At 27.1% G+C, this 15,000-nt stretch overlaps 1 protein-coding gene across 3 annotated transcripts in view; it reads right to left on the bottom strand.

Annotated features, from left to right (window-relative positions):
* The window catches only part of LOC101239826 (telomerase-binding protein EST1A), a 59,912-nt gene that overhangs the window by 36,780 nt on the left and 8,132 nt on the right, over nucleotides 1–15,000 (bottom strand). For 2 of the 3 annotated variants that reach the window (XM_065807305.1, XM_065807306.1), the window contains exons 2-6: nucleotides 14,961–15,000; nucleotides 5,749–6,085; nucleotides 5,454–5,640; nucleotides 3,218–3,514; nucleotides 1–141 (exon numbers count right to left, since the gene is read on the bottom strand). The exon at nucleotides 1–141 is cut by the window's left edge and continues 8 nt beyond it; the exon at nucleotides 14,961–15,000 is cut by the window's right edge and continues 1,214 nt beyond it. In XM_065807305.1, the coding sequence (XP_065663377.1) occupies nucleotides 1–141; nucleotides 3,218–3,514; nucleotides 5,454–5,640; nucleotides 5,749–6,085; nucleotides 14,961–15,000 (1,002 nt within the window). The remainder of the gene's footprint in view (nucleotides 142–3,217; nucleotides 3,515–5,453; nucleotides 5,641–5,748; nucleotides 6,086–14,960) is intronic. The other variant, XM_065807307.1, reaches the window with a different exon arrangement.

Here is a 15,000-nt window from a genome sequence, read left to right on the forward strand (position 1 = left end):
GTCAGTATTTTTTTTTGCCTGAATGTTATGGTGATTATATTTGCTATGAGTTTCTGGCGCAGCATTTGAACCATCAAATACACCAAAATTCGAACCAACAACTGAAAGTGCTTGAAAGTGGTGTTGATCAAACAATCGAGCCTAAACTCAAAATATTTAAAACGTTTTGTTTCGTTGTTTTTGTTTATAAGATAGTACTCTGAACTTTCATACAATTACTATACACATACATTCAGTACATTTATGTTTTTCAATATAACTTCAAACATATTTACTGCATTATTACATGGCCAGCATAACATTTAGTTAACACACTCTTTTTTTGTCAGCAGGGATGCGGAGTCCGGAGAGGGACACTGGATTTGTAATTCAGGAAAAAATTATTTCTACCTGGCTTTTGGTAGGAGAAGCTCCAAAAATGTAAAGAAGCTTCTCAGTGTAGTTAAGACGATTTATAATTTATTTGAATTCTTTTATTTTGGAATTAGCAAGATTTTCTCAATGTATTATGTCCAAACAAGAGGTTTAGATGCTATAAATTTTTTTTTGCTTTAACTTTTCTCTTTTTTATATAATTTTAAAAATATTTTTATTACACCTAATTGTGAATCCGAAGAACACTATTTTTGAGTCTTTAGATCAATTCTGCTCAACAGTGTTAACTTAATTTTATTTGAAAATTTTAGAAAAAGTTCCTTAATTTACTATAGATCTTAGCTCTAATCGGTTCTAATGTATATTAACTATATATAGTTGTCAAAATACAATATTTCTATCAATTTTCACAAAAAATACTAGGATTCCAACCAAACATGAAAGAAATAAAATAATGTTATTCACAAAAGGTATACATTAAATAATAACATTAACATTATTTTATCAACCAATTAGCAATATTTTATCAACCAGCCAACATTATTTAATGCTTTAATATTTTTAGGCTTATTTATCTTGATGTTGATTCAGATGTTGAGATTCAAAATCAAATCCCTCCACCAGAACTTCATGTTTTATTGGGTGGCGTAAATGTATTAGGGGATTTACTTTTAGAGGTTTGAGGTCTAAAAATAATTTAAAACAAGAAAAGTTACAAATACTACTAAAAAAATTTTATTTATGCTTTTGTTACGACTGTACCAGAAAATCTCATATAATAGACCCTCACCAATATTTAAAGAACTTAATTAAGGTTATTTACATATGAAATCAAAATGCAAAAAAAAAATCAAAAAATTTGTTTTCTAACACACACCCACACCCACCCCACCCAAGGATATGGGTGCATATAAAAAGCAGTTTTTCAGACACCCCTAGATAGATGTGAATTTAAAATTATTATCTTTACAAAAGTTTGGTAGGTATCTTCATAGGAAACAAAAAAAATTCAGAGTGGACGGACACAAAACCTGGCTGTCAATTTAGCGCACTGTGTGGAGTTATTCAACTTTACGTACTATTTTGTAGTTTATCAACTTCAAGTATAAAAAAAATTTATACTGTTTTTAAATGTTTGCTGTGCTTAAATGTTTGCACTAAAGTTTGAGATTAAATATTAATTTTTTTTTTAAAGTGCTGATTGCATGAGAAAAGAGGGCTTATGTCTCAGCAACTAAACTCCCAAAATGACTGTATAGAAACATAAAAAACTACCCAATTTATAAAGAAATTGTAGATAATTATGACATACCTATCAAAATCACAAAAATTATTGAAAATCAAGCAATATTTAGAGAAATTAACAGTTTTCAAACTTAACTTAAGTATTTAATGTTTTTAATACAAAATAAGAAAAAATGTGTGGCTCTCACTTCTAAACAACCCTGAACTAAATCATTACTACACTTCTATTCACTTCTAATCTGTAATAATGCTACGATGCCTATTCATTATCTTACATACATGGCCAATCCTCTTTTTTTTTCCCTTAAAATAAGTTTTAAACAGAAAATAAAAAAAATAGATTTACACAGCTTTGAAGCATGAAGTTTTATGCTATGTATGTAATGATACGTTATCGGAATTTCATTTTTCAATTGAAAATGGAGATGAAGCAAAAGAATGGCTTCACAATCATTATCCTGATTTTGCACCTTGGTTGATTTTGCTTAACCTAAAGGATTATGAATGTGGTGTTGCAAGGATGTTGCTATCAAACAGTACCAACAATATTGTGCATTTATATAAAAAAGCTCATGGATAAGTTGATTATGTTTTAGTAATGGTTTTTCAAGTTTTAAACTGTTTTGTATCATAAATACACCAGAAAAACAATCGTCAGGAACGGTTGTTTTTCTAACATTTATTTGTTCAACCATCATAATACTTTCTAGAAAAGTAGTTAAAAAAATAATTGCATTTGACAAAATTTTAAACTCTATTTTAATATATATTAAGATTGCTATTTTATTGAAACAATTTATTGTTTTGTAAATATCATTTTTTCGCATTTCTTCATTTTTCTCTAATTTGATAAGTTTAAAAACCGCACTGAAATAGCTCCAAGCCAGAAAGCAAGTAATTTTAAGAAAAGACTTATGTAATTAAACTTAAATGAATTCGATACATTTAAAATTGTTTTTGTGTAACGTAATTAAACTTTAAATAAACAAATTATATTTATTAAAAAAGATTTTATCTACGTTTTAAATAAGCGTGTATCTTTCACTTTAATTAAGTTGTATTCAATTAAGTTAAAACCACAACCATAAAAATATTATGTGTTAAAATGTTTTTTTTATTTTTAAAAAGTTTTTGATTAAAAATATAAAATTAAATTAGCTTTTTAGAAACTTCTAAAGTTTTATAGCTCTTTGTTGTTGTTGTTTTTTTTTACAGTTTTTTAATATGGTTTTAAATGAAATTCTTATGATGCTCATATGGACTCGAGTTCATTAAAAAATAATTATACTAAAACATTTTGAAAAATCCTTAATTAGGAACTTGTTTACCTTAAAGACCCTCACTAAAACACAAAAATGAATAAACATTTTTTTTCTTTTTTTTTTTATTAATGCATATTTGCTTAATACTTATTAAAACAATATTTTATTTTAAATGTGATAAATGTTTTTTATTTTTGTTTATGTAAGTAAAATACAACTCAACCTAAAAAACGTTAAATTTTGCTGCTTAAAAAAAAAAATTGTTTTTGCATGAGGCAGGCGCAAGCAATCGCCCACCGCTCAAAGCCTGTATATAAATATATAGTAGATAATACCTTTTTCTTAATCTCTTGAAAAATAGCTGTTAAACGCTCTTTTGCTGAAAGAATAGGATTACTAGCTTGCAGGCTGCGAGCATAATAGTATACTGCATCAAGCTTTCTCTTTGCAACCACAGCAACCACAGCAAGTTGGTTGTATGACTTCCCATTTTTAGGAACAAGTATTTGTGCATCTTTGTATCGAAGTATAGCTTGTTCATAACTGCTTTCTTGCTGAAGCTGGGCTATGTACCGCTCAAGATCACCAATAAAAATAAGCAGAAGATGACAGCTACGAAGTGCCAACTTGACCTTTAATAAGATTTAAGAACTTTTGAAAAAGTATACAAAAAAAATATTCAATGCTTTTTTTATTAAATTTATATAATTCACAAAAAAAAATATGATTATAATACTTTTAATGTTTTCATATAAAAAATTGTTAATATATTTGCAACTGCTAACTATTCTAGTATAAGATCTGGATTAATTAAAAAAATCAGCAAACTAAATTGTTTTTTAAAAAACCACAACAATGCAACTTTATTGACTAGAAAATTTTTGTTTTTTAATTAAAAACATTTTTATTATTTACAGCTTTTATTATTATTGAACTTTATTTTTTCTTGTTTTATCAACAGATCTTGCCGTAAGTGGAGTTTGGAGTGCAGTGGAGTGTGCATTGACATTGACTGGCATTGACTGAGAGTTTAGTACTTAGAATTTTTGAAAAAGCATACAAAAAAAAATATTCAATGCAGTTTTTACGGTATTACTTAACCTTATACTTATACAACTTATTAAAGTTGATAACTAGCATATTATAGATTTCGATTCTGCAAAATCTGCAAATTCTGCAAAAAAGTTGTATTTTGGTAAAAAAGTAGACTATCTATAAATAATGGGCCTAAACTTAGAAATGCGATCAAATTTTGTATACATTTTAAGTATTCCAAAATGCATTTTTATGTATTCCAAATGGGTTTTTTAGTAGAGAAATACCAGAACTAGTTTATGCCAAGTCCCTGAATCTCAGTACCCAGAAGAAAATACTGGGTCCAAGTCCAGGTACCCGGCACCAGTTCCATTTTAAAAAGCTGAATTGTTTTCACAAAATAATCTGATTAATTTGCACTAATTAAGTTTGCTTAAATATACCAAGTTTCTTTTTAATAAACAACTATATTTACATTCGAGGTCACAAATTTAAACTACACAAACTAAAGTGTAAATTTAATGTACATAAATATTCTTTATTCCTCAGGGTTGTTGATTTTTGGAATAACTTACTGTCTGACAATAAAAAAATTATAAATAAAAATACAGTTACCACTCTCCTAGAATTTGAAATACCTTTACAAAGTTAATTTCAAGAAAACATCAAGAGCTTTAAAGTTTAAAAATTAGCTCTATCAACTTCAAAAAATACTATTCCGGCTCACTAATTTTTGTTATATAACTGTGGTATTATATATATATATATATATTTTTTGTAATTTATTGCTAAATAATCACAAATATGTGCTAATTATTCAAAGTTGTGTTATGGAAAATAAAAGATTACGAGAAACAGAAACTTGCAAAAAAAAAAAAAAAAGTTGACCTTAACTGTAGTGAGTAAAATAATTTTTTTATTTTAGAAATTAGGGCTTTGTGGTTATTGACTCTATAACACTCTTAGACTTATATCAAGGAGTCTATTGGTTGTTTTAACTGAAATTGTTGTAAAGTTTAAACTAAAATCAATCCTGTTAATAATATTTCGACACAATTTAAAGTACCACTTAAACAAATAGTTACAGCACATAAGGTTAGTGTTTATTAAAATTTTCTTTTAAGATACCCAGTGCTATGTACTGCAACAAAATGGCTGATTCTGGGTACCCAGGAAAACAGCCGAATTACAGGGTTCCAGGTCCGAGCCAGGTACCTAGCACATCACTAGTTTTTAGGTTTTTTAAATTCTAGTAGATTGGTAACTGCATTTTTATTTATAATATTTTTGTTCAGCAATTCTTGAAAAATTATTTCAAAAGAAGTGATTAATTATTTCAAAAAAGTGATAAATTATTTCAATAGAAGTAATGAATAAACTAATTCAAAAGAAGTGAAAAATAAATTATTTCAAAAGTAGTGAAGAACAAACTATTTTAATTACAAAGTAAAAGGTCACAAAGCAAAAACAACAAGACTTTTTTGTGTGTTTTTACAGCACAAAATACATTTATAAAAAAATTAAAAATATGAATACTTGTTTCTTGCATGTAAGCATAAGAACAGGATCCTTTAAGTAGTCTTGTAAATTAAAACCATGATGTTCCTCTAAGTTCACTATAATCATATCTAAGAATTGAATCCCACTTTGAAGAAATTGCCAGTAAAGCTTCCCAATGTCTTGCAAAACCTTTTTGGAAATATTTTCAGAATCAAGAAAGTTTCTGCAAACAAGATAAAAAAGTTTAAATTTCTAAAACTATGCATTTAAAAATATTTACAATACTTCAGCACAGCAAAGAAATACTAGATTTTAAAAAAGTTGCTTTTACCTAAATTGAGATATTATGTTATGAAACGCTGATTTCCATAATGCACTTTCATAGTCAAACTTAAATGCAAATTCTTGATATAGAATGATTAGGTCCACATAATTTTGTTGAATTGCTTCAGCTGTGCTGATCATTAATTTAACAGACTCCATTGACTGAAATCCTTTCTCTAAAAGTTTTGACAGCTGAAATTGCTTCTCTTTGATTTCTTTTATATGTAAATTAAGTTGCTTGTTTTTTTTCACAAATCTTTTCTCTGTTTCTTTTTTCTCAGTAAACCTATCTTCTGAAAGAAATTTTTTATCAACAAACATTTTGTCATCAATATGCGCATTATCTAAAAAAATAACATTGTGCAAATACAACTTGCATTACAAGAATTTCATTGAGACAAAAATTATTTATATTTATATATATATATATATATATATATATATATATATATATATATATATATATATATATATATACATATATATATATATATATATATATATATTTATATATATATGTATATATATATATATATATGTATATATATATATGTATATGTATATATATATATATGTATATATGTATATATATATATATATATATATATATACATATATATATATATATTTATATATATATATGTATATATATATATATATATATATGTATATATATATGTATATGTATATATATATATATGTATATATGTATATATGTATATATATATATATATATATATATATATATATATATATGTATATATATATATATATACATATAAATATATATATATTTATATATATATATATGTATATATATATATATATATATATATTTGTATATATATGTTTATTTATATATATATATGTGGATGTATCTGTATATATATATATATATATATATATATATATATATATATATATATATATATGTGTGTATATATCTTTTATCTTCTATATATATAAAGGGCAATGTGTGTGTGTGTGTTTGTTTGTTTGTTCTCTATAGAAATCCAAACCGCCGGACCGATCTCGATGAAATTTGGCATGGGGGTAGTCCTCGAGGGGGAGAAGGTTCTTAGCTGGGTTTTGACCCCGTACCCCGACCCCTGGGGTCAAGGGGGCCTAAAAATGGGCTGTCAAATATTGTTCGCAACTAGAGCAAAAGTCTAGTCACTATTTGGAACACATCAGGCCGTCAAATCCTAAGGGAAAATGCAAAAAAGACTATTTTAGAGTAAGTAATAAGCAAGTAATTATCAAAAAGGACAAAAGTCCAGTTAGAAGCTTACAATTTAGTGGTAGGCATGGGCAGGACTGATTTTCGTCTGTTTTTAACAATTTGGTACTTTTTTTTTTTTTTTTTTTTTTTTTTTTTAATCTGAACCCCAAAAGAACCCAGTTACTTTAAGGAACACATGCAGCTGTTAAAATGTGAGTGAGAAGGAAGCTATAAATTTCTTGGAGTTAGTGTTAGTTAGACAATGATCAGATAAGTAAGACAGGCGCCTAGTATAGAAGCATTCAGTGAAGAGGGGGAAATTCTAGTCACTCATATTTATATCGCTATATAAAATGTATATCATTTTAGCGCAGATTTTCAATGTATATATAGTTTATATCTAAATTTTGTTTATACTGTTTTATTGAAAATCAATACTTTGTTAAGAAATTATAATTTGTTTATATTTGTTTATTTTATGGTAGTAAAACTCTCTCAATTTATATTAAATTATAATGTATATCCTTCAGGGAAAACATTTGTTAATATTTAGTTTATAATTAATTGTAATTTATACCGTATAAATGAAGCTATTCGATTTACGGTCTATGCCGTTTTAGTGGAGTAATTCGTTTTCTAAACCTGTAAACCATTTTAGTAGAATTTTTCGTTTTATACTTAGGTTATATTTTAATATACCCTTTATTATTATATATAATTTAAATTTATGTAAACTTATCCTCATCTTAATTAATACTCTTTAAATGGAAATATTTGTTTTAAAATTATTATTGTTTTATATTTATGTCTAATTCTTTTAAGTAATGCCTTCGAACGGAAATACTCGTTCTATAAATAAATAAAACAAATTTAAATGTCAGATATAATTAGAGCTTAACCGTTTAGTCGATTGTTTTAGTAAATTTGTGTTATAAAAATATGCAGCTTTATAGCAAAAATATTTGTTTTACATTTAGTTTATATTCATAGACAGCGATAAACAGAATAAATCCGTGTACCACCAAGCAACACGACCTCGTCAGCCTCAGACGAATGGCCCCCCTGACCCCGGGGTCAGGGGGACCATTTTTTGGGCCCATTTTTGGGCCGATTTATGTGTACATATATCAGGTAAGCCAGTTTAAATATTGGCCCGGGCAACGCCGGGTAACTCATGCTAGTATATATATATATATAAATTATATATATATAAATTATATATATATATATATATATATATATATATGTATATATATATATATATATATATGTATATATATATATGTATATATGTATATATATATATATATATATATATAATATGTATATATATATATGTATATATGTATATATATATATATATATATATATATATATATATATATATATATATATATATATATATATATATATATATATATATATATATATATAAATTAGTAAAAACATTAATCTAATTTTGTCTTTAATAATTTGTTTCTATATCAGCAGGTTCATCAGGAAGCTCCTATAAGAAGAAAGCTTATGGAGAAAACCAGCTCCATAAGCTCCTGTAAGAAGGATGCTTATGGAGAAAACCAGCATGCCAAACTTTATCAAAAGCTTTTGAATTGTCAAGAGCGATGGCCTTAACCTCTCCACCTTTATCTAATGCACAATAAAACCTTTTGGTTATTACTGTTATCAAATCAGCTGTAGAACGAGGAGATCAAAATCCATATTGATGGTCAGAAAGTAAGTTATTAGATTCAAGATGAGAAATTAAGTGTTTGTTAATTAAAGATTCAAAAACCTTGCTTATGATAGGAAGAAGACTAATGGGACGGTAGTTAGACGAATCAGATCGCTCTCCAGAATTTTTGAAAGTAGGGATAACACATGCTGCTTTCCAGCAGGCTGGAAAACAAGACTTTGATAAGCGCTTGTTGAATAGTTTTGAGAGTATAGACGACAGCTCCAGAGAACACTTCTGCAAGACAATAACAGGTGAGCAATTCCACGACCGTCTCACAAAAAATGAAAAAATTAAACAAAGCCAATATACATAATACCATATATCAGTAGAAAGCTCTACTTCTTCTCTTTCAGAAAATATATAGTTTGTTATAGTATGCCGCTATCATAAAAAATTATATGGGCTGAAACAGAAGGTAAAAATAGGAGTTTTTGCGATAATTTAAATCATTTTTAATCGCCAAAGTTCAATTGAACCTATAAAAAATTCACAAACTGTCTTGCTCATTGCAATCAGGTTTTTAGCTGCACTAATCATTGCTACTTATGATAAAAACATACTTATTGCTAGACGAATTTAGAAAACCATTTATTTTAATCAAATGTTATTACCACTATTGTCACGCTGTGACATGTCACGCTGTGACAATTAGGGTACCAATAGTTTTATTTCTAAGACAACCAATAAAACTTAGGATTTTAAAATTCCAGGGCAATGAGAACTCTATCTAGTACATCTAAAAAAATATTAACATGTTTAAAAAAATAATTAGCTCAAGTTATTTTTAGAATCTTTTTATGTCACGCCGTGACGTCAAGGTGTGACAATTTTTAACAAAATTTAAAACAATATTTAAAACTGCTAAACTGAAACCACAATTGAGTTTTTATCAACTTTTTTGACGTTTTATACAAAAACTACGAAATATAGGTGTGTTTTAGATAGACAACATTTGCTCAGTTATCCTTGAGGCTCTCTCTAGGGATACATAGAGCCTCTCTAAAGGATAGTTGTAACTCCATTGAGCCTTGGACGTAATACATCCATCTCCATAACTATTGTATTGCTTTTTTTAATTCTTTCCAGAGTTTAACATGCCTCTTACTAATGCTGAACGTCAAAGGAAATATGGTGAAAGACAGTTAGAAAAATTTGGAGAAAAAGTATTTAAAGAAAAAGAATTAAAAAGGAGAAAAGGAAGACAACTTGCTAAATTGGAGGCTCAACGAGAAAAAGAAAAGCATTGAAAGAGAAAGAGCAGTCAAAAAATAGCAGAATCAAAATCTGTAGCTGTTACATCACCCTCTTATAAATCTGCAAGCACTCTTGGAAAAGCTGTTAAGAGAGCCGAATCAGCACTACTAAAATCACAAAGAAAGACAGCTAAAGTTGTACAAAAACTTTTAACAAAAATGAATGAAATCCCTAGTCCAGAAAAAATACTTAGTGAAAAAGTTTTAGATGCTTTAAATGTAAAATTGGTTCTTGATTTTTACCAGCGTGATGATATATCCCGTCACCATTGTGGTGAGATTAAAGAACAAGAAAAAAACTGCATAAGCGTCATTTGTATGTGAATGTTAATAAAGCTTATGCTGTTTTTAAAGGTGATTATCCTGAAGAATCAGTTGGAAAATCAAAGTTTGCTAGTTTACGCCCACCACATGTGCTTTTGTCTAGTTCAATATCAAGAAATGTTTGTTGTTGTCAACGACATCAAAATATAATTCTTATCCTTGAAGCCCTGCACAAGTTTGATTCAAATTTTCTATTGTATTCACATGAATTTCCTCTAAGCATTGTATGTGATAGTGAAAAAGACATTTGTTATAATAATATGTGTATAACATGAAAAGATGCTGTAAAGTTTCATAATCTATATGCTTCGAATGAAATTGACAAGAATAAATGCATTACATGGTACCAATGGGAAAAAGTTGGAGATTGTAATGGAAAAGAATATATTAAAAAGATTAAAAAAAGGGAAGAGTTGATGATCTTTACAGCACTTTTTCAAAATCTTTACCTTCATTTCTTTGGCATTATTTTATTAAACAGAAACAATCAAAGACATCGTGATCATAAGATCCAACTTCAAAGTAATCCAGACACAGCCGTCCTTAAAGTGAATTTTGCTGAAAATTTTTCAACTTTGTGGCAAGATGAAGTGCAGTCAGCACATTGGTACAAGAAGCAAGTTACTGTGTTTCCTGCTGTATTTTAGTACCAAAATTCATTCTCGTCATCTGTCATAGTTTCAGATGATTTAAGCCATTCAAAAAAAATCTATTCTTGAATTTGTTCATAATTTTTCATCTTACCATATTAAATCAAGTGTTAAAATACCACAGATTTAGACAGACGGGCCAAGTAATCAATTTAAAAATTGTTTTATTGCATCAGCAATACCCTGGTTGGAAGAACAGCATGATTTAAAATTATTCTGGAACATTTTTGCTGCTTCACATAGGAAAGGATTGGTACATGCTATCGGTGGGACCGTTAAAAGAATAGCCGTACAAAAAATAATCCATAGAAAATTTATAATAACTCATGCCATAACTTTTCATGAAGCAGTTAAAAATGAGACTATATTCAATGTCTACTTTGTTTCTAGGGAAGATATTATAAATACAATAAAAAAATTTAAAATTGATGAGTTATTTACAAAAGCACCAGCAAAACCAGGAATATTTGATTAACAACAATAATGGGAAAATAGAAATGCGACACTATTCAAGTGCCAAGTATTTAGTAAAACAACTTACGTCTTCAGATAAAATCACCGAAAAACTTTAAAACATTGTTTATATGACAGCAATATAATATGGACGCGATTTGACACTGGTATAGTATGGGGGTGTTCTGAAGATTACTATGTAAGAAATATTTTTATGAAGATGTAATTATATATTTGTCTAATACCTCTCTATTAAGTTTTAAATTTATTAAAATCAGCCCATTTACCTGGTTTATAATTACCCAAAGGTGTCTGGTCACACTGTGACGTCACGCTGTGACGTTTACCACTAGTTAACTAAAGGTGCGCCTGTTTGAAATTTAATTAAAAAAATGTAATTTAGCTATGAAACTTGTAAGAGTAATGTCTAAACTTTTTGTTTAAGGCCAAGTTAATGATTCAGTTTATCTATATTAGCTGAATCATGGTGTTGATCTAAAAACTAAAAAACAATGAGAAAATATTGGTCACACTGTGACGTTTTATATTTTCTTGCATGAATGAAAGGCTAATATATCCACCCAAATTTTTTTTCTTGTTTTTTGTAGCACCTATTATGAGCTAAGTAAATAACAAAAAAAATTCTTCTTATATCTATTTTAATATTAAAATACTAAAGGCTTAAGCCAAAAAAAAGACGGTTGTCACGCTGTGACGGTCGTGGAATTGCTCAGGTATGTTGTCCGGGCCACAAGCTGTAGAAGAATCTAAGTAGAAAATCACTTGAAATACAGAAGCTGGATAATACAAATGTCAAGCAATCGATCAACCTGTTTGTTGGCAATATCAGGTAGAACACAACTAGTGGAATCGAGAGATGATATTGATGAAAAGTTCATAGCAAACAATTCATATATACAGACCTCAGCAGGAGTAAATGAGTGCACGAACGGTGAAACACTTGTCTGATAGTGCTTGCGCAGACGACCAGCATTTTCACTAACTTTTTTGATATTTAGATAAAAAGCTCATTGAGAAAACAAAATGGTTATGATAATTAATTTTGTTTTAGTAATAGTTTTGTTAGTTACACCAAGCCTTCCCAGAAAGTGCATGCAGTCGAACCCTTTGTTTGTCAATGATTAAGGGAACTTTTTTAGACAACTTGACCACATTTTTATAAAGTAAACATTTTAAGATCTTGGGGCAAAATAAACCTATAAGTAACTACAGAGCATAAAACAGCAATAGTCAAAGAAAAGAAACAAATACTATACGAAGTAATCTAAACAAAAAAACCAAATAAAATTTAAAATTAAAATACAGAAAAATTTTGTCAAAAATAAAATATACCTATATATTTTTTTTTAAGGGCATTTTCCAAAATTTATAAGTCCAGAAAAAAGCAGATAAGAATATAACAAACAAAAATATTTTTTAATATACTATTTATTCGCGAATTTTATCAGTCAGTATATTAAGGAAATACTTTATTACTTGCACTAGAAATAAGGACAATTTTAAAATTTGTTTATCAAATGTTTTGCTAAACTTTACTGTTTTTATCAATGCACAGGAGAGCAAGAAAACTAATTGCTATTTATATGCAAAAAAAAAAAATTTTATTTTTTAACAATTTTTTCATGTAAAATAATAAAAAGTCATTTAATACTAATGTTCAAATTTAAAATATTTAGTTGTTTTCACTACCCTCATTGAAATAGTCTGCACTTTTGATATATATACATATATATATATATATATATATATATATATATATATATATATATATATATATATACATATATATATATACATATATATATATATATATATATATATATATATATATATATATATATATATATATATATATATATATGTATATATATATGTGTGTGTATATATATATATATATATATATGTGTGTGTATATATATATATATATATATATGTGTGTGTATATATATATATATATATACATATATATATATATATATATATATATATATATATATATATACATATATATATATATATATATATATATATATATATATATATATATATTCACTGAAAATATTTTTGTACCAACCATCTTTTTAATCAAAAAACTTGAATAAACAATATTAGGTGGATGTATAAGTTGTTCCTTCAGTTTTTATCATAATTTCTAAATAAATTTATTAGAAACTGTACACAGCTAAGTATAGGATCATTCTATATGAATTCATACCTTGTCACTCTTACAATATGAAATCCAGACCTTGCCACCCTTATGTTTCAGAATTGCTTTATTTTTACATCATTTGCAGTTTATATTAATTTCATCATTTGCAGTTTATATTAAATTAATAAAAACTGCAAAAATTTTAGTTGAAAATATACATGGGTTGTTAAGATATTGTTAGTTGAAATAATGCTGATTCAGCATTTTTCAGGTCATCTCTGACATGATAATGGTCATCCAGACCATTATCATGTCAAAGTTGCTTTAATATCAAGAGATATTAAAGCAACTTTGACATGATAATGGTCTGGAAGATTTTCCTAAAATTTGAAACTCTAATAGATTTTTGCCTTTTTTTTGGGTGACAGCCTCCATTTTAGCTCCAAAAATCAATAATTTAAAAGTCAATAGTTTTTAAAAAAATGATTATCTCATTTTTTGAGACTATCAAGGCATTTTTTGAGACTATCAAGTCTTGAGATTAGTTTTTTTTGAATTCCTCAAGCAAAAATTCATTAGGATTTCTTTAACTTTAGGAAAATCTCCAAACCACAAAAATGCTGAATTAGCATTTTTGTGGTTATCTGAATAGATATCAAAGCAACTTTGATATGATAATGGTTTGGAGATTTTCGCGCTCAACTTGTTTCTCCGCTGCGCAGAGGAACAAGTTGAGCGTGGTACTACCAAGGACGTGGTGGGGATCGAACTCGGAACCTTTCGCTTATATAAAGTGCAAATAATGTAAAAATAAATTTCTGAGACATGGTTTTTTTTTGGATGATTCCATATGGAATGACCTTATATTGACAAAAAAAAACCAAATAATAACCAATATCTTTTTAAATTGCCTAATATGCACTGTGTTAAGTTAAAAAAAATGGATAACCAATAACATCTAAAAGTTTATAATGGTGACTGAACTGTGATAAGAGGTAAATAACTTTAAAAAAATTTAGCAACAACATCTCATATGGTCTTAATAAAACGAACATTGACTTTGCTCAAGCATATGCTTGAGCAAAGTCAATGTTCAAGCATAGGGAAAGATTGGACAAAATTCAATGAAATTTTTTGATATTTCTATTAAAATTTTCCAAAATTTTAGACATTTTACACTCTCATGACAAGACTTTTATTAAACTTTTTTTGTAAAATTTTTATAAAAAAATTTATTAATTGTTTTTGGCAATAAAGTTGAAGAAGCATTTAAATAAAAACTATACAACAAAAAAAAAAGACATGCATTTAAAAAAAAAATAGAATGTAAAATTTTTTTTTTTTAAATCCATGAAAACAAACAAAAAATTAAATCCAATAAAACAACAACAACAACATTAATACTAATTTACCTGAATTTGAAAAATGCACATGTCGTTTTGATTGAGTTCC

This window comes from Hydra vulgaris, chromosome 10 (assembly GCF_038396675.1).
Source record: "Hydra vulgaris chromosome 10, alternate assembly HydraT2T_AEP".
NCBI lineage: Eukaryota > Metazoa > Cnidaria > Hydrozoa > Anthoathecata > Hydridae > Hydra > Hydra vulgaris.